General features: G+C 46.8%; 1 protein-coding gene across 1 annotated transcript in view; it reads left to right on the forward strand.

Moving 5' to 3' along the window:
- MPHOSPH8 (M-phase phosphoprotein 8) overlaps window positions 1-17,976 on the forward strand; it is a 49,969-nt gene extending 31,993 nt beyond the window's left edge. Inside the window, exons 6-14 of the mRNA XM_056132958.1 lie at window positions 5,179-5,304; window positions 5,387-5,475; window positions 8,670-8,810; window positions 9,639-9,725; window positions 12,951-13,105; window positions 14,316-14,470; window positions 16,243-16,370; window positions 17,005-17,088; window positions 17,684-17,976. Of these exons, the coding sequence (XP_055988933.1) occupies window positions 5,179-5,304; window positions 5,387-5,475; window positions 8,670-8,810; window positions 9,639-9,725; window positions 12,951-13,105; window positions 14,316-14,470; window positions 16,243-16,370; window positions 17,005-17,088; window positions 17,684-17,725 (1,007 nt within the window). The 3' untranslated portion in view covers window positions 17,726-17,976. The remainder of the gene's footprint in view (window positions 1-5,178; window positions 5,305-5,386; window positions 5,476-8,669; window positions 8,811-9,638; window positions 9,726-12,950; window positions 13,106-14,315; window positions 14,471-16,242; window positions 16,371-17,004; window positions 17,089-17,683) is intronic.
- Window positions 17,977-20,339: the final 2,363 nt, after the last annotated feature.

The raw sequence follows: 20,339 nt of genomic DNA on the forward strand, positions 1-20,339 counted from the left end.
ATTTGTTAGTCATGTGTTAAGTTATCAAAGCCTCCAGCAGGTCTAGACATTCCCTCCTTGACACTCGGAAGTGAGAGTAGTAGAAGTAGAAATCTACTAAACCAGAGCCTTGCGGATGTAAAAACGGGATGGATAGCTCAGCTCCATGGCGAGAGTGAACTTGTGTAGAGATGGTGTAAGGATACTTGGTTCTCAATTTGTGAAGAACTCCGTAAACTGCCTGAGAGATCAGAGAGTTGGCATAATGGGTGGGGTATTTGCATGCTGGTTTGATCTCCACCATCCCACCGTGTGATCCCTGAATGAAAAGCCAGGAGTAAGTCCTGAGCATAGCCAGGTATGGCCAGAAAACAAACAAAGAAGAGGCAAAACCCCATAAGGAAAAGAAAATTCTGATGGGTTACTTAAAATGTAAAGTGAACGGTTACATATTAGGCATTTACAGGGTTTCTTCATGATATTGGAGATGGTGAAAGGTTTCTAAAGCCGCACATGGTCAGGTGAGGACAACTGAGGTCGGCTCCACCAGCCTGGGCCAGTGCCTTGGCTCCCCTCCTGTGTCCCAGGGCACACACCTAGAGCGCCCCCCCCCCCCCCCCATCAGCCCGAGCAGCACCACATTCTCATCTCTGCATCAACCCATGGACCTGGGTGGCCGACAATCACTGGCAGGACCCTGGGCTTCTGAGCACCCGTGGGAAGCCCCCACAAGAAGTAGACAAAAAAAGTTGGCTACAGTCATTCATCCAATTAAGGCTTATTCCGAAATTACAGAGAATTTCTGATGTATAATGTTGTAATGATGGAACATTTAAAAATAATGATATAGGCGCTGTAGCAATAGCACAGCAGGTAGGGTGTTTGCCTTGCACGTGGCTGACCCAGGTTCGATCCCCAGTGTCCCATATGGTTCCCCTGAGCACTGCTAGGAGTGATTTCTGAGTGCATGAGCCATGCATGAGTAACCCCTGAGCATCACCCGGTGAGATGCAATAAATAAATAAGGCACTGTCCTCCCGTTGTTCGATTTGCTCGAGCAGACCCAGTAACGTCTCCATTGTGACAGTTGTTACTGTGTTTGGCATAATACGTCTCGGGTCGCTTGCCAGGCTCTGCCGCGGGAGCGAGATCCTCTGGGTAGCTTGCCGGGCTCTCCGAGAGGGGCGCAGGAATCGACCTCGGGTCGGCCATGTTGGCTGTGTGCAAGGCAAACGCCCTACCGCTGTGCTATCGCTCCAATAAATAAAAATAACGATGTAGATTCCTATTGCTTAGATCTCTGTAGCCGGATCTAACAGGCTATTCAGTACCAGAAAGGAGAGTCCAGTGGTGCAGAGTCAGCTCCTCTCCGGGTGGTGCAGTTCCGTCCCACACAGCCGGAGGAGCCTGACGACACCGAGGGCCGAAGAATGCGGGCTCAGAAAACGAGACCCCCTCTGCTCAGAGGAGGGCTGTGTGGCCCCTTCCTGGGCGCAGTCGCGGCCCTGGACTGCCGAGTGGAGTGCCGACCCCCCGGCCCTCGAGACAGAGGAAGGCAGCCGCGGACGACGGCGAGGTGTGGAGTCTCGCCCGGAACCGGCGCTGCCAGCCTGGGGCGCAGGGCTGGGGGCTTCCGTTTCTGTGTCGGCTACTCGAGGAGAATGAGCCGCAGTGGCAGCCCCCAGTCCAGACCCGAGCCTCGGGGTGGGCCCAGGATCTTTGTCATGCCGATGCGGCGGGAGGCCCCGCCCCGGGAATCGGGCCCTGATTCGTGTGGCCTCCCCCACCCCTCCGCCCCCACGCCCCCGAGGGGAGGAAGTGGCTCGAGTCAGCCGGAGCCCCAGAGCCCGACCCAGGTTTCTTCTGGCGACGCTGCCATGAGGCCCCGGAGCGTGCACGAGGGCCCGCGAGGGAGCCGCCCGCGCCCCGCCGCCCCGGGCCAGCGCTTGCCCTCCTGGGCCGCGCCGAAGCCGCCGCCATCTCTCGGTAAGGAAGACGCCGGGGCTGTGCCGGCAGCGACCGGCCTACCCCTCACCCCACCCGGCTCGCGGGCTGGGGAGGGGCCGGCGCTGAGAGCTCCCTCCTGGACTGTGGTGCCGGACGCCTGTGGGTAGTTTCTGAACTCTTGCGTGCTAGAACTTATGGCTGCTTACCTGAGAGTTTTGTGGCTTTTTAAAAAAAATCCCTTTTGGGGGTTTTGGCCACATCCAGGGGTCCTCAGGGGGTTACTTCTGACTGCACTCAAGGAGGGCTTGGGGGACCATATGGGATGTGGGAATTGAACTCAGGTTGGCCAAGTGCAAGGCCTCAGTGTAACTATCGCTTCCGACCTGTCTTAAGCGTTTTTTATTGGACCTGATGTAACTCCCACATAAACCAGGATTTAGTGATCAGTTCCCCAGAAGAAGGTGCAGGTCAGGTCGAAGTGCTCCAGTGTGACTCCAATACATCTAACACTTGTTAGCATGTATCTAATTTTTTTTTAATCTAAAAAGGAAGAATAAGAAGACCAAACTAGCTGATAAATGACCAGAGAGATGGTACCGGGCCCAAGGACAGGCAGCAGTTTAATCAGCATCACTGGGTGTGGCACCTAAATGAAAGGCGTTCCTTTCTGTGTCAGGATCCTGTATTTGGTAGGAATTGAAGAAAGGATTTGCATCCAGCTACCAAAGAAACACAAATGTGCTCTGAAGCACACCCTGGGGCGCTGATGTGCTATACTTCTGTTTTGATTTTTTTTGGTCACACCTGGTGATGCTCAGAGGTTACTACTGGTTCTTGTCCCAGGATTCACTCTTGGCATGCTTGAGGAGCCACATAGCGTGCTGAGGACATGCCTGGGTGGGTTGCATGAAAGGCAAACACCTTACCTGCTTACCTCTGGTCCCTGATGTCCTGTTATTCTTAACCGACTTCTAATGTTCTGGATTCCTCTGAACTCTCCATCGGTCCAACTTCCTCGAAGTCCTCATGGTACTGTGGTTTTGCACACCTGTGGGGTGGGGTGGGGTGGTGGGGGCCATGTCCCATCATCTAGTAGAGATATAGCTTGTGGGCAAGCCATGCTTTCTTTGGAATATGCATCTGCTTAGAGGTTGTTGACGCAGAAACCATGGCACAGGCCTCTGTCGTCCACGGCTCCTGGGTGGTTCAGTATTGATATCGAGAATGAAAGTACTAGATACTCAGATAGTTTATTGAAACATAAAACAAACTCCCCAGCTGGGGAGGAACTTGGTATATGACTCATGGAACAGATGGGGAGATAAAGGAAGACTGAGTCTCTTTTTTATACAACTAAGTCTCAGAAAATTCCCATACAGAGATGTTTTGTGTTGCCAAAATAAGATCCACATCTTTCATCCCCACTTAGGCTGGGGAGGATTGTATCTCACCTTCTGCCCAGGTATTTCTTGTTAAATTTGTCTCCCGGGAACCCCAAACCTGAACAGTTTAGTATAATTATGGGCTTGGAAAACTATAAACTGCCTCTGTCAGAGCTGTAGAATTTGCAGGAATGTTTCAAATGTAGGATCCTCTAAATATAGGTCATAAAACATGAGCTGGCCAGAGAACAGAGGCTTCCTCCTTTCATTATTATACAGGGATTAACTGTATCCATGTGAGTAATCTCCTTAATGACACTCCTTAATTAGCCTTTTATTGCTCCTACTACTGTTAGTCAGAAAAAAAGATAGAGCAAGTTTCTGTGACCCTGACAGGAAGCTGGTGTTGCAGGAAGCAGGCAGGCTATTTCCCTGGTGAAATGAATGCTCTTAGAGGGAGCAGATAGTGTTCCTCTGAGTTGAGGGCTTTGGGGAAAAGTTCACTTGTTTGTAAAATCTTTACAAACTTCATTTCCTGGCCTGGAACAATATTACAGTGGGTAGGTGCTTGCCTCAAATGCAGCCAACCTGGGTTCAACTCCCAGGCTGTATTCTCAATTACAGAATTACTCCTGAGCCCATTAGGAGTGACCCCTCACCACAGAACCAGAAGTAAGCCCTGAGCACTCCTGGGTGTGGCCCCAAAACAAAACAAACAACTTCATTTCTGTGGAAAGGTTAACCCCTAACTAACAACTATATAGTTTATGAAACCGGTTTTAGATGAGCATCCTTTTAAAGCTCACCATCAAATAAATTTTAGCTTTTCTCTAATATAACTGCCATTCTTAATTACTTCCAAGCGAGTCATGCTTACACCCTGTGTTACTCTCAGGGACTAATGAGCCTAGTCCTGCTCCCTAGTGTCAGGAGCCCAGATTAGGGAGGCATCTAGCATGACTGGAGGATTGATAGACTTGCCATGAAGGTCTGACGTGTGGGGTGTGTGTGTGTGTGTGTGTGTGTCTGTGTGTCTGTGTGTCTGTGTGTGTCTGTGTCTGTGTGTCTGTGTGTGTCTGTGTGTCTGTGTGTGTTTGCGTGTGTGTGTTTGCGTGTGTGTGTTTGCATGTGTGCACGCATGCGTGCATGCATGTGGTGTGTGTATGAGAGAGTAGGAGGGAGGTCATTCCTGCGCCCTGGTTTAGACCTTAAACTTAGCAACCTACAAGAATGATTGAGAATGATCTGAAAAAATGTGCTGTTTATCTTGTGATTTCCCCTTACTAAGTCCCTTTATGTGGCTTAAGCCTATTTAGAAATACAGACTTCACTAATTTACAGTCAGTAACTACCTTTATATCTTTATGCCTCTCCAGGACCATAACAGTCTGAATGTGTATAGATTGTATTCCTTTCCAAAGAAAACAGAAACTTATTTAACCCACTTAGTTTATTTAATGTCATATTTACAGAGTGACAGTGATTTACAGAGTATATATAGACCCAGAGAGATTATTCAGAGCACTTTGTGTTTTGCCTCTAAAGTCCCCTGAGCTCTGCCAGTTATGGGGACCTCCCCTCACTCCAAAAAAAGTATGTAATCTTAATATGCCAGGTAAATTGTCCAGGGGCTAAGGGTTCTTGTTTCCCTTGGCATGTTGCTGACCCAGTTATGAGCTCCTGTCTAGTCTGCAGCCCACAGTCCCTGACTGCCCACCACCACAGGGGATCCAGCCAGGGGTATCCCCCAGCACTACCTGTTGCAATGGCCTACATATATACATAATGTTAAAAAAACCCACAGATTTGATAAAATAACATGGTATTGTTATAGTCTGGAAGAGTTTAATAAGTCTCATCTATGTTCCAGATGGTAAACAACAGATTTTGAGTTTGGGCATGGACTTGCAGTTGGAATGGATGAAATTGGAAGATTTTCAAAAGCATCTTGATGGGGATGATGAGCATTTTGCTGTGACAGATACGGTTACAAGCAGTGAGTAGTTTTGGAATTACAGGCATCCTTTTCAAGAATCAAAATACAAAAAATAACTAATTTACTTTTCCTTTTATTTTAGATTCGTTAAGGGATGCTGTGAAAAATGGGGAGTATATTAAGGTGAAGATTGCGCTTAATTCAAATGAAGACTATAACCTAGACCAAGAGGTAATCTCTTGAAACACAAAAAGTAGCCATTTAGATGAATTTTTTCTTAACATATGAATGTACATGTTTGCTTTATAAACGTAGAGATACATAGTGTGGAAAATGGCAGGCCCTATAAATTCAGCCCTCTAACCCACATGCCATCGAGTTTGCGTAAGTTGCATCTGCTTCTGTGTGTGGTTTATCTGCTGCCTTGGAAATGGTTGTTTTTGTGCCCCAATTGATGTTTCCTCCATAGTTCATCTCCTTCCAGCTCTCTCTCTTGTTGCTGGAGGTTTTAATTTTCACTTTTAAAATATATGGTATTTTAATATTAATGACCCTTTCCCCCTTGCTTTTAGGTCTTGTTTTTGAAAATTAGCTTTGGGGTCTCACCAGAGGTGCTTGAGAGCACCTGTAGCGCGGGGATCGAGTGTAGGTCGCTGACTTGCCTGCAAACACGTTGAGCTGTCTTTCTGGCCCGTGGGTTGGGTTTGGAAACTTGCTGCTTCAGAGCTTTCATTTTTTGGTAATTACATCTGTCCGTCATTTCCTTTATGTTTTTTGGGGTAGGGGTATCTTGTCTTGGAAAAGATTTTCATGTTTTTCAGCTAAGTTTTGAGTTACTATGATTAGTTCTTTGAGATTAAATTTAAAAACTTCCTGGGAGCCAGGTGGAATGGCTCAAATAGTTCAGAGGGTCCAAAGCTTTGCAAGTGTGTGGCACAGTCTGATCCCATGTTCCACATGCACAGTTCGGTCTAACACCTGTGCTGCAGGTACAGAAGGGGTGTCCATCTCTCTCTTCGGTGAGCACTGCAGCTACAGAGGGCAAACCTTGGTGAGCTCCTCAGCCTGCCCTGTGAGCACCCAGCTCTATGCAATCATCTCATCACAACATTTCAGTCACCTTATCACAACACAGCATCAATCGCCACATCATCACATCAGTCACCATATCACGATACAAAACTCATCAGTCACAATATAACAACACACCACTCACCACATCACAGTATCAGTCTTCTCAGCACAACACATCACTTACTCACCACATCACATCAGTCACCTCAGCACAACACATAGTGATGCATTGTGTGGATGAGTGCGCCACATCACAGTATTAGTTACCTCAGCACAACAGGGCATCACTTACCACATCACATCAGTCACCTCAGCACAACACGACATCTGTCACCTCAGCATAACACGACATCAGTCACCACATCTCAGCATAGCATCAGTCACCACCATAGCACATTAACAATGCTGAAGGGGCTGTGGGGATTGGGGGCAGAGGTTGAAATTTATCTTCCTTTCATTACAACCTTCCCACCTTTTTGTTTTCTAATGGTTTGTTCCATGTTACAGTAAAGCTATGATTTCTGTTACATGTATGGACTGTCTGCAGTTTGTTTACGAAACTCTTACTCTGATCCCCTCTCAGAGGCGTGCTGGGGGTTTCAAGCATGGCATACAAGGAAAGCATGTTAACCCTTGGAGGATCTCTCCAGCCCCTATTTTGATCACTTTTAAGTTATTGGCCTTGGATTTTCTGCAAAGGGAATTGATTGTCTGCTCCAGAATACCAAATTAAATTGCTTGTCCCTAGTGATATGTATTGTCAAGCCTCCAAGTAGGATGCTAGATGCCACCCTGTGGTTCCTGGTTGAGACAGGAGTGTTGCTGATTCTTAGGGAGAAAAGTATTTCTGTTGTGCTGCTCTTGGTTTGTTTATTTGTTTTGGTAAACAGCCTTAATCTTTCTGTTTTCCTTTTTCATTATTTTGCTTTTTGGGTCACACCCAGTGATGCTCAGGGGTTACTCCTGGCTCAGCACTCAGGAATTACTCCTGGTGGTGCTCGGGGGACCATATGGGATGCCGGGGATTGAAGCCAGGTCAGCTGTGTACAAGGCAAGCGCCCTACCAAGGTAGTATGGCTCCAGCCCCTTTCTTCTCATTCTTTTATAGGTATGTAGCTTGATCTTCATCAGTAAAGCACACTGTTAGAAACTTTGTAACTTAGTAAAAGGGTTTTTTTTTTCTTGTTTTTAACATGTGGGAGACTTTAACAAAAGAGAGGAACTGTTAATACCATTTCATTTCAGACTTGGTGGATCCTCTTGAGTATTTCTAAAGTGCTCTCCAGAGATAGGTTTTCCTCCATTTGTGATTCTTCAGATAATTCACACAGGCAAACCTTTCCAGTAAACAGACTTAAATTAATTGATATAGGTTAAAAACTTACTGGTGAGTTTCTACAATAGTGTTAATTTCAACTAATACAAGGAACTATTTCAGCCAATCTCTCTTTTGTCCGTTTCATGCAGATTTCCTCCCTTTCTCTGATTTTTTCATGTATATGCCGCCTGCTGGGAATAACCATAGGAGGGTGCTGTTCTCACGCAGATTCTCTTCTCTTGGTTTGCCCACAGCCAACAGTTTGGGGCTCACTTCTTTCACAAGCATTTACAGCCCTCTAGGCCAACCTTTGTTGAGTCCAAAAACTCCCCTCCGGTTCTCTGTCAGAGAACTCATTTTCTGCCCTCTGTCTTCGGGCCAGCTAAACAGAGATCAAGAGTTATAAAATTTCATGATGAGGCTGGAGTCATAGTATAGCATATAGAGCATTGGCCTTACACACGGCCAACCCGGGTTCCATCCCCGGCATCCCATATGGTCCCCCAAGCACCTCCAGGAGTGATTCCTGAGTGCAGAGCCAGGAGTAACCCTTGAGCATCACCGGGTGTGACCCAAAGAGCCAAAAAGAAAAAATGTATTGTAGTATATATAATGCTATTATGGCATTATATATACAGGGGAATAAAGATTATGTTTCAGAGTTAACACTTAAGTCATTGTGCTTTAGGGATAACACAGTGTAGCATCTTGTTTGCAAAGACTTAGTTCTAAAATGCTGTCGGACCAGAGAGATAACACAGAGGTTGAGGCATTTGCCTAGCTTGTGACTTTTGCCATGACCTGATTCAAATCCTGGCACTACATCTGGTTCCCCAGGCATTGCCAGGTGTGACCCAGAACTAAAACACTGGGCTGGAGAAATTCTATGGGCTCGGACCTTGTATCCTTTCAATCCCGATTCAATTCCCTTACATGGTTCCCTGGCTCTACTGGATGTGGCTCCAGATCCCTCACAAAAATAGAGAAACTTTTTTGATGAAAGCTGACATCTATTTTTCTTGACTGGATCAAGGATTCAAGCGGGATGACGTTGGTGATGCTCGCGGCAGCGGGGGGCCAGGACGACCTGCTTCGCCTCCTCATCAGAAAAGGAGCCCAGGTGAATGGGCGACAGAAGAACGGGACAACAGCCCTCATCCATGCTGCTGAGAAGGTCCGTGGGCCAAGGTGCCAGTCACATAGGAGACTGTCTGGCTTTGGGTCCTCAGTTTTTGAATCCATAGTATGTTGCTCCAACTTGGTGATTCAGTCTCAGAATGTGATATATTCATATAAATAATTGGAATGTTGCAGTTGTGATGTCAGATCCCCTTCCCAGAGAAGAGGGATGACCTATTATGTGAACTTTTAAAAATATTGTGCCGAAGTACAGTATGTTGGAAAGTACTCTTAAAAGTACTGATACTAATTTCCATCTGAGGTGATTTTAACACATTTTCTAGCTAAGATTGGTTTTCTTTTGGTTGATTGCATATACCTGTGTATTTTAGGGATCTGTGCCTGTGTGTGTTTTGTGGGCCACACCCAGCAGGGCTCAGGGATTATTCCTGGCTCTGTGCCCAGGGATCATTCCTGACAGGGCCTTGGAGAGCATGTCATGCTGGAGATTGAGTCCAGGTCAGCCACATGCGAGGCAAGTGCCCTGCCCTCTTTACTCCTGCTGCAGGCCTGTGTAGTGTTAGTTTCAGATTTGGCGGTACTTGGGGATACATAGTGCTGAGGTGCAGCCCCGAAGCTTCTTGTCTGCCTGCCCAGCATTTTTACTCTGAGCGGGCTGGCATGTAAGGGTCCTGAGGGGAACCAGTGGTCAGACTTCCTCAGGAGTTGCGGCCCCATGGGTATGGCTGTGGCGCGTGTCTGGGTGCTGGGGGAAGCTGGCAGCTGCCCTGTGCCACACCGCCTGTAGCCATCACTTCCTCGGGCTAGAAACACTTCTTGTTGAGATACTTGGGAGTAATGGTCGATTTCCTTTTCTTCACAGAACTTCCTGACAACGGTAGCTATACTCCTGGAGGCAGGCGCATTTGTCAACGTCCAGCAGAGCAATGGGGAGACTGCCCTGATGAAGGTAAGGCCCACCCAGTCTGTATCCTCCACAGCGCAGCAGCATCCCTGCTGGCCCTGGGCTGTCAGATCTCAGCACCTGTCACAGACACGTCTTCAGATGCCAGCACAGGAACAGCTGAACATGGTGGTGACGCTGTTGCAGATCTCATGAGGCCACAGGGAGAGGCCTGAGGCACTACAGTGGAAAGGAGTTAGCAGAGGCTGAGTTGGGCCAACGGAACGGGCGTGGGGAAGAGCCTCTATGAAGGAAGACCCTTGAAGGTCTTCTTTTGTTTATTTGGGGGCTACACCCAGTGATGCTCAGGGCTTACTCCTGGCTCTGCACTCAGGAATTACTCCTGGCCGTGCTCGGGGGACCATCTGGGATGCCAGGGATTGAACCCGTGTTGGCCACGTGCAAGGCTAACACTCTCCCCGCTGTCTTACCTCAATTGTTTTCTCAGATTTCTGGTGTTGGTGCAAGATTGTTGAAGCAATCTGTTCCCTTCTGTTCCCCCCCACACATACTGCTTTCCACTTTCTTAGGGGTGGAGAACATCCATCAGTGCTCAGGGTTGACTTCTGGCTCTGTGCTCAGGGGTCCCTCTTGTTGGAGCTCTGAAACCATGTGGGATTCTGGGAATTGAGCTGGGGTCAGCTGTGTACAAAGCAAATGCCCTACCCACTGTGCTCTCTCCCTGGCCCCCAGTGGCCTGCTATTACCCTTCCTTGGTGGCAGATTGGCCTCTGTTCTATGGCACGTTCCGCTTCCTCCCAGCTGTGCCCTTGAGACCAGTCTGAGCCCTCCTTTGGTTCCTTATTCTTCCTGGATTGGCATATTCTGCCTGCCTCGTCCCAGATGTTCTGTGACAGGTGACATCAAGCTAGCAGAGCCTGTTTCAGCGTGCATAAACCAGTGGCTGCGACTCAGCACCTGCGTATGAGTCTCATCTGGAACATTATTACTCTGAGACCTGGCTCCTGGGGTGCATCTACTTTCTTCCATTCTTGGGACTGAAACCTTGCCTTATGGAAGTATTCTTGTATGTTTTAATCTGGAACAAAGAGATAGTACAGGGCAGGGGTAAGGTACTTGCCCGTGACCATCCCTGGTTCAATCCCTGGCACCACATATGGTCTCTTCAGCCCTGCCAGGAGTGATGACTGAGCACAGAGCCAGGAATGAGCCCTGAGCATCACCAGATGTGACCCAAAATAGTATTTTTTTTATTTAAGGCACTATGATTTACAAAGTCACTTAATTGAGTTTCAGGAAGTGATTGATTGTTTTGAAGGAGTCCTCTTGAATGTTTGTTGTTGTATTTCCTTTTTTGGTCTTTTGTTTGTTTTTGGATCACAGCCAGTGGTACTCACAGGTTTCTGCACTCAGGAATTACTCCCAGTGGGCTCGGGCATCCATATGGAGGGAGTGCTGGGATGAATCGAGGCCAACTGCATTAAGGCAGGCGCCCTCTCCGCGGTAGCACTCTGGACCCTTGACTTAACAGTGTTCTGCAACCTGCAAACTAACGGGAAGGCCCCAGGGTCCTGTAGCCCTGTTGGGACGTGCCGGCACGGTGTGAGAAAAGTCATGGTCCGGTCTTCCGTTTGCTCCAGCTCCTGCTTCCTTGGTAGCGGTGGGCCAAGGTGGTAGTTGTGGAGGGTGGGAAGGGAGTCACCTGAAGAGCTTGGAGGAAGGGACTGTGGGGGAGAGAGAGAGGGAGGAAGGTGCTTCAGTGTCGGCCAAGTCAGCACTGTGTAGAGAGGCTGAAATGGGGGGAGGTGGCAGCCTAGTCAGGGGGTGCAGAGGAGGGTGAGGAAATGAGTCCTCGGGGGCCCCCTGACAGTGGAGGCAGACAAGGAGAAGGTGACTTGACTCCGCCTTGCTCACCATCGCTGATATCTGAATGAAACGGTCTAGACGTTTATTTGCTTGTTAGGGACGCATTGTTTTTGGCTGCTTTAAGAATCATCTGTTCAGTAGATCCAGTTTCTTCTATGAAGTTCTAGAATAAGAAAGAAACATGGAGCCCGTCTTCAGGATTGGCCACTGTGAGATCCCGGGATACAGTCCAGAGTACTGGGTGCTGTGTCGCATGGCAGAGCAGAGGCCAACCCTGCATCACTGGGGGCCCCCAGCCCGGCACATGACACCGCTGCTCAGCACGGCCATTGCTGCCGACGCTCAGCTGGGCTTCCCGTGCCCCCTCCCTGTCCTGGCCCGATCCAGTTCAGGTGAAGGTTGTCCAGTGGGTTGTAGTGCCCCTAACTGGGCACAGTTGCCAGTGCATCTCCCTCTCCCCCCAGCCCCCGCAGTATCTCCTGGTCCAGCCTGAAGTTCCCTGTGGAAAGCCAGTGGTAACTCTTCGAAAACGCCCTCTTCTCCTAGCCCCATCCTTTTCTCTGCTCTCTAGCTTTCTCCCCATCCTCCTTGTTCGTTTTCTCCATTCGTCTCCCCGTTCTGTCCTGTTCTTCCCAGTCTTCTTGTTCTCTCACTGCCCGTTGCCTCCTTGCCGTGCAGCTCAGAGCACTTGTGTGGAAATGTGGGCACTGGTGCTGTGGACCAGGGAGTCTTGCTTGAGGCTTCACAGCCAGAGCTGCTGCTCAGGACGCCAGGAGGGAGCCTGATTGCCGGGTCTCACCTGCTTTTCAGGTCTTGTTTCCTTTCATGACAAGGGAAGGGAATTGTGACTTCTTAACTGGTGGGGCCTGTGACATGGAACTCACCTGGCTGAGAAGCCAGAACCCAGGTGCTTCACCCCAGATATGGTCTTTAAACTCTGGTTGGGCTGCATCAGAGATGGATTCATTTTGTTCTACCTAGCTCTTTATGGGACTGGAGCGATAGCACAGCATTCTACCTGCAATCCTATTGCTCCAGCTTCACAAGCATTTTTTTATTTATTCTTATTTTTTTTCTAGAAGGTAAGAGGAAGAACAACAAGAAATATATGAAGACAAACAATATATCAATCTATCTTTGTAGTTGGCAAAATATCCAAGATCACCAACATGTTATATTCTGACAATTTGGGATATAATACTAGAAAAACAAATATATTTTAAACTGTTCCCTGAAGCAGTGGATTGGAGGAAATGAGTTGCTTGCAGATGAGGTTCTCAGCCTCAGACTCACAATGAACTTTAGACTGCTACTCTCACCCACTGTCCTTTGCAGGACTTCCTGCACTCATGGATTGTCTTACTTTACAGTGAAGAAATCATTATTGCTGTTTTCTTGATGCAGGCTTGTAAAAGAGGCAATTCGGACATTGTACGACTTGTAATTGAATGCGGAGCTGACTGCAATATTCTGTCCAAGCACCAGAATAGCGCGCTGCATTTTGCAAAGCAGTGTAACAATGTGCTGGTGTATGACTTGCTCAAGAGTCATTTAGAAACGTAAGTGTGACATGAGTGTGCCATATGTTAAGTCACAAAGTGTGCGGTAACTGCTTGGTTAGACACATGTGCCTGGAATGACCTGTATATAAAAAAAATTTTCAGAAAAAAATCGTAATGTTTATAGTCCTAAAGACTGTTCTCATGAATTTAACATGTGGCGTGTAAATTATCTACAAATTGTCAAGAATTTAGAAATACTGTGTAGGAATTTCTGTGTTTGGGATTTTCTGGTTCCTCCTCCGTCCCTTCCCTTGCGGCTGTTCATGCTGTTTCTGTATGCCCTGGGTATACTGCCATGTGTGCTCTCAGTTGTGGTACTTGTGGGGTGCCACTGCTGTAGTGCTCATACCATTGCCCCACACTGCAGTAGCTGGTCTGTCTCCTGCAGAGAGTTTCTAGGAACCTGTCTGGCCCCATGGGACATTCTTGGGCATTGTAGGAGGTGGCTACATCGGCACTGGGCGTGCTTTCATGTCTGTTTTCAGCTGCAGTCCTTATGCCAGGGACCAGTCATCAAACTTCGGTTGGCTTGATGCAGGATAAGCTACCTACCTGCTCAGACCAGCCCTTCCATTGGAAGTTCTGATGGTTGGTTTGTACTCTTGTTGGTTTTGTGACTATACACGGCAGTGCTCAGGGTGACCTCTTGGGGGTGCTGAGGATTTAACACTGGTCAGCTGCATGCAAGGCAGCCCCCACCCCAATTGGAGATTCTCCCACCAGTAATGCACATAGCTTTTTACCCTTGTTACAAGAAAGGTTACAGACAGTGGCTTTTTACTTTTCCTAAAACAAGGGTGCTTGGCAGGCCTGTAGTGCTCAGCAGTGTCGGGAGGGGGAGACCATGGTGTCAGGTACTGAGGACTGAGGAAAGACCTAGCTGTCATCTAGGGAGGGTGTTAAGTGTTCAGCAGTGTCAAATTTATCTTCCCCTACATGATACCAGTGGGTGGAGCAATAGCACAGCAGGTAGGGAGTTTGCCCTGCACTCGGCCGACCTGGGTTTGATTCCTAGAGCCTGGCAAGCTACTGAGAGTATCCCGACCACACGGCAGAGCCAGGCAAGCTCCCCGTGGCGTATCTGATATGCCAAAAACAGTAACAAGTCTCACAATGGAGACATTACTGGTGCCCACTCAAGCAAATCGATGAACAGCGGGAAGACAGTGCTACATGATGCCAGTAATTCACTTAATTTTTTTATTAGACTTTCAAGAGTAGCAGAAGAAACCATCAGGGATTACTTTGAAGCTCGTCTTGTTCTTCTGGAACCAGTCTTTCCAATAGCATGTCACCGTCTCTGTGAGGGGCCAGATTTCTCCACTGACTTCAATTACAAACCCCCACAGAACATACCAGAAGGTAAACTCATGTTTTCTGTGAAGTGTGACCGTTTATTAACAGGCTTCTTGCTTTGAACACAGCCTGTAAATGGTATCACCCAGCACTTCATGGTTATGAACACTTGGCTGAACAGGAGCTGCCACACCCACAGGACTCTGAAGGACCCAGAGTTCATGGGGGGCGTGGTTCTGTTGTGGAAGATAGCAATAGGAATGATACTGATTCTTAGTAAATATGCTCTTTTAGGTGCTGAGTCCAGAATTAATATTTTAATTAAAAACCTAAAAAGGAGCCAGATAGCATGGTGGGGTTCCACCATTAGCCCGAATTGCATTAACTGTGGTGGACCCAAAGAAATTTTTTTCAGTTTGGGGGTCACATCACACCCAGCGAAGGATCACTACTGGTGGTGCTCCGAGAACCATATGGGATACTGATGATTGAACCCAGGCTGGGTATGTCCAAGGCAGCTGTGCCCCCACCCCCACCTCCACCCCCAGTATTATGGCTCCAGACCCTCAAACAAGTACTTCTTGCCCTGTCAATACAGTAACGAAAGAAGGAAACTTTGGTTCTAATTCCTGTCCTCTGGTAAACAAGATCACAGCTGGCCTTCTAGGACAGAATCTGCATGTATAAAGCCTTTTGGGTTAGGAAATACACCAGGCTGTGTGGTGTGTGTTTGTGTATAATGAGTAGCTGTTATTGAAATTTTTAGTCAAGAATAAGTAAAGGCCCTCCCGTTGATCATCGATTTGCTCGAGCGGGCCCAGTAACGTCTCCATTGGAGACTTTGTTGTTACTGTGTTTGGCATGTTGAGTATGTCACGGGGAGCTTGCCAGGCTCTGCCGTGCGGGCGAGATACTCTCGGTAGCTTGCTGGGCTCTCCGAGAGGGGCGGAGGAATCGAACTCGGGTCGGCCATGTTGGCCTCTTGTAAGGCGAACGCCCTACCGCTGTGCTATCACTAATCAGACACATCTTTTTATTAAATCTTCCTTTTTCCTGGCACTTTCGTGTCAGACTGAGTTGGAATGGGCCATGTTCTGAATCTGAGTAGAGCCTGTCATCGATCAGCAAGGCCAGCAATTCTCTTCTGAATCCAAGACTTAGAGCCCTGAGTGCCTGGTAGAGACGCAAACTGTTGAGCCTACCCAGACTATATTCTCCACTCTCAAACTTGAGAAAGATCCATCTACTTCCTTCCATCTACCTACTACCTGGTAAACCTGCAGTGGAGGGAGTGAGTGCAATAGCAGTGCTGAATTCAGTTCCTGAAAGTGGTATAGTACACGCCAGCGTCTCTGAACTAGGTCACGAAGGGAGCGGTGGGTGCAGCAACGGGGTGTCTGAGACTCAGATGGGGACCCAGAAGAAATGCCAGGCTGAGAAATTTGGCTCTAGCACAAATAACACAAGGCAGATGTTACTGCCCCTTAGAATAATTTTTTCAGCCTAAGCAGGTTTTAAATAAGGCCAAAGTCTTTAAAGGAAGTAGATGGATTTTACTACTGCCCCGACTCCCAACACCTAAGTTTTTCATCAGCACATTCTTGAAAGATGTCTGCGGCCTCACCACCCCCCTTATGGAGGGGGGAGGGGGGTTCCCAGGGTTCTGAGGGTCAGGGCTGTCAGTGTTGGAATTTCCACCTATAGGTCCAGGCTAGAAGCAGACTAGAGCACAAGTTCTACTGCATTCCTGGATCACATCCACAGAACCACCAGTCAGAGCACTGTGAGTAGGGGCTCCCCCAGACCAAAACATAATTCTCTGTTTACATTTTGCTTAGGCTCAGGGATCCTGCTGTTTATTTTTCATGCAAACTTCTTGGGAAGAGAAGTTATTGCTCGGCTTTGTGGACCATGTAGTGTGCAAGCTGTAGTTTTAAATGATAAATTTCAACTACCTGTTTTTCTGGTAAGATTTCATGATTTTATTGTCCTACTTCATTATTCTTCTGTATAGCTTTTTAAATGTTCGGTATAATTCAGTTGTCAAAAAAAGAGGCAGCTGACCCTATAACCTATAAGTAAAATTATTTATTATCATTAATAATCTTAGAACTGGGACAATAGTTTTTTCCCTTTACTGTTGGAAATTTCTTATACTGAAATAATTATACTGCTAGATAAGTGTACACACACACACACACACAACAGGCATAAATTTTATTTTTTTCTTTTTGGGTCACACATGACGATGCACAGGGTGGTGCTTGGGGGACCATATTGGGAATCGAACCCGGGTGTGCAAGGCTGCCCTACCCGCTGTGCTATCACTTCAGCCCCAGGCATAATTCTTAAAAATATTTAACAAGATAAGCTATTAATCATGGCTGTGACTGCGTGTGCCTAAGGTTGAACTAAGCAAAATTAACTGGTTACCAATATTTTTTACATTAAGCTTAAATATGGGGTTGAGCTCTATCCAGATTCCATCCTTAATCCAAAGGAAAAGAAATCATAGCCTCTTTTCTTACTCAGTTCAGAATTTGTGCCATTGGACTGTTCGTGCTGGTAGAATAACCGCCGCATTGTCATCTCTTCTCCAGGACAGCCACTTCGTCTACTCCTTCAGCCCCATCCCAGGCCTCAATAAGCTCTTCCTAAGACTGACAGAAGCACCTTCGGCTAAGGTGAGACTTGACTCATAGTGTTGCTGCTAAACCTCCGCCCTAGCTCAGTACCCAGCTGAGGAGTGTGTCCTTGGGGCTGGAGAAAGCACTGCAGCTAGGGTGTGCATCTGCTGCTTCCCCCCAGTACTTGGACGATCCTACACACCCCGGGGCTCACCATGGCACTGAACACCCCGAGCCTCACCATGGCACTGAACCACTGGCCCAAGTGTTCCTAGGAGGGGCTCTGGAGCACTGCTTGGAACCCAAAACAAAAAGAAATGAAAATGTGTTATCTGTCCTACAGAGTATACTTTGGGGCGGCAATGTTGCTTCACCTGAACCTAAGAAGTAACAAGAACATAGCCTTGAGTATGACCCATGTATCCACATGGCTTCTGCAATACTTCTGCCAAGGATGTCTGGGAATGGCCCCCGGTGTGTCCCTCAGCCACTACTAGGGCACTAGCCCCCTCTCCCCCAAGGGACTATTAAAAGTGAGAGAGTACATTGGGGAGGGAGCATCCCTGATGGTCCCCCAAAACGAAATGCTTGTTACATGTCAGAGTGTGTCTTGGCGGTGTGTCTTTGTGATCCGTGTCTTTGCCTTTGCTAGGTCAAGCTGCTGATAGGCGCATACAGAGTGCAGCTGCAGTGACAGAATTGGGACAAAGTTCTTCTGAAGCAGTTTGGATTTCGGGCACAGCTAACACGTCTAAGTAATAATTTTCATCTGTGAACAATTTTCAGCTTGAGGCCTGTCACCTGCTGTAATCTGTGAAAGGGGACAGTAATATGAATATGTTATCAAATACAGATCTATCTGTGCCACTGTTCTGCAATCTCACTGTTGTGTTCAGATGGCTTACTTGTTTTTCCACAGTGTGGAATGGTACATAAAGAGTATTAAAAGACCTTAAAAACAACAACAAAAAAAAAAAACCTTGGAATTTTCTACAAACCCTGGTCAACTTGTGTAAAACTCTTCCTTTTACAGCAAGGTATCTTAAACCAAAGCAAATGGGGGAAAATCGGCAAATACTGTCCTTAAGAGTAAATTTTGAAGTCTCCACCCAGCTCATCGTTACATTATGCCTTATGAGAATTCTGTAGGTTGCTCACAGACGCTTTTCAGAAATATTTGAGGGGACTGGGAGCCTGTGCTGCACCAGGACCCTGTGAGTGGCTCCCATGAAGCCCTGCTTGGTGAACAAGAAAACGGCCTAAAAATGCATAATATGTTTTTGTTCTTATATATAGTACCAGAGACAAGCCTAATATTTCCACTACTTTTCTCACTAGAACCACTTGGGTCTACTATCTTTAGAGCCCAAGTCATGGCAATGATAAACTGGTAAATTGTTCTGACTGAAGCAAAATAGGAAAAGGAACATAAAACGAAGTCTAGAGATGGTTTTCTAGGATATGAAAGTTTATTAGAAATCCTGCTTTTCCTTCATGGGTCTGGTTTATTTTAGCTCTGATGAGGCAGCCAAAGAAAATTGTGCTCATCTGAACTTAGGAGAAAAAAGCCAGGACAGCCTAATTGGTTTTACTCAATTATTTAGAGACTACACTAAATCTGATCTTTAGACAATTAGCACGAGGGTGGTGGTGAGGAGAAAGTTTTCAGTCACTCCCATTTTTATAATCAAATTTGTCAGTCATAAGATACTATACTATGTGTTGCTGCAAGGGCCCCGATAGAGGATTTAGCAAAATGTATAATTTTATGATTAGTACTGCAGTCGTCCTGGGCTATTAAAAAAAAAAAAAGACTAGTTTACTGTTTTTTATTTTAAGGGCCACACCTGGCCATACTCAGTCCTTATTCCTGGCTTTGTGCAGGCTCAGGAGACTTGGGGGTACCAGGGATTGAAATCCAGCCAGCTGCATGCAAAGCAAGCACTCTACCAATAGCCCCAAGACAAGTTTGGTGTTGGATTTCTTTGGACTAAATCCTAATCATGGAAGTCATAGCAAGTTTCTATTTGTAGCTATGGGAACAATGATCCACTTAAAGATGAACAAAAGATAGAATGCTCTCTGTCGTGAGCTGTTAGCTATACTTCCCAGTACTTACACGTCAGAACACATCTGAATTTGTAAAGCTGGGAAAGTCTGTACTGCACTAATACATAGTGCATATATATAAAAATATACTTAATAGTTTTCAGTATTTAATAGTGTCCCACATTATTTGCACAAATTAATCAGTGAAATAATTTTCTGGCTTCTTTCTCCTGGGTCAGCATTTTTCCTGACAAAATGATCTGGAGGGAAAATAAAAAAAAATTCTTCATTAGTAAACAAGATTTTATAGTCATGTTTTCCAAGCTATGAAATATCAGTTCTATATCTCTAACTGGCATAGCTTATCTAGTAGTTTTGGAGTTAAAATATCGTGATTCTGAAAAAGTGTACCTAAAGAGAAAATTGAATGGGTGTTGTGATAGGCCCAAGTAGGCAGGACAAGGTTATGGCATACAAAACATGGACAAACAGAAACCAGGCCCCAGGCTGGTCAGCAGTTGGTTTTTCTCTCCTCCCCGGCGTGGTCGTCATTTTTTGGCCGTAGTCTCGGTCATCAGAGTTCCATCATCCTAGTCTCCTCACAGACCTCAAAGTCTCAGATCTTCTCCCTTGTCGACCTTCCCGTCAGCATCTAATCTTCAGCATCTTGTGGTCATTTTCTCCTTTTCAGCATCTCCTTCCCAGAGTCCAGTCCCAGCCAGAGTCTCGTTTTCCTTCCCCAGCATCTGGTCTCGTTCTTCTGTTCTTTTAGTCCTCGGCGTCTTCAACAACTCCCTCCAGCGTCTAGTCTACCTCCTCTGCCAGCCCCTTGCTATTATGTAGCCCTTACTATTCTATAGGAATCATGTATGGTGTGGATACAAACAGGTAGGGTTGGACATCAGCAATGTCATGACAATAAAGAGGTAAAGGCCACTCCTTCAGGAGATTGAAGGACAAACTCTCATCTCAGGAGATTACTCAAGAATTACTAGGAGATCCAGGGTGTATTGTTTTCGCCTTTCCTCAGCTAGTAACCCACTTGAACAATGACAGTAAATGTACTTCTTGTATTTCTAGCAATATCATTTTGTACGAGCACAGTATGAGATATACTAAACTTAAAGGTTGGCCCTTCCTACATCTCAATATATATTCCAGACCACAGTCCTCAGGCCAGGTTAGTCTTGTCATGACAGAGTTTGTCCATGACAGTTATAGTTAAGTATTATGGTGCCTTGGCCTGGCCCATTTCGATG

The sequence above is a fragment of the Sorex fumeus genome, unplaced genomic scaffold (assembly GCF_029834395.1).
Source record: "Sorex fumeus unplaced genomic scaffold, SorFum_2.1 ptg000095l, whole genome shotgun sequence".
Classification (NCBI taxonomy): Eukaryota; Metazoa; Chordata; class Mammalia; order Eulipotyphla; family Soricidae; genus Sorex; species Sorex fumeus.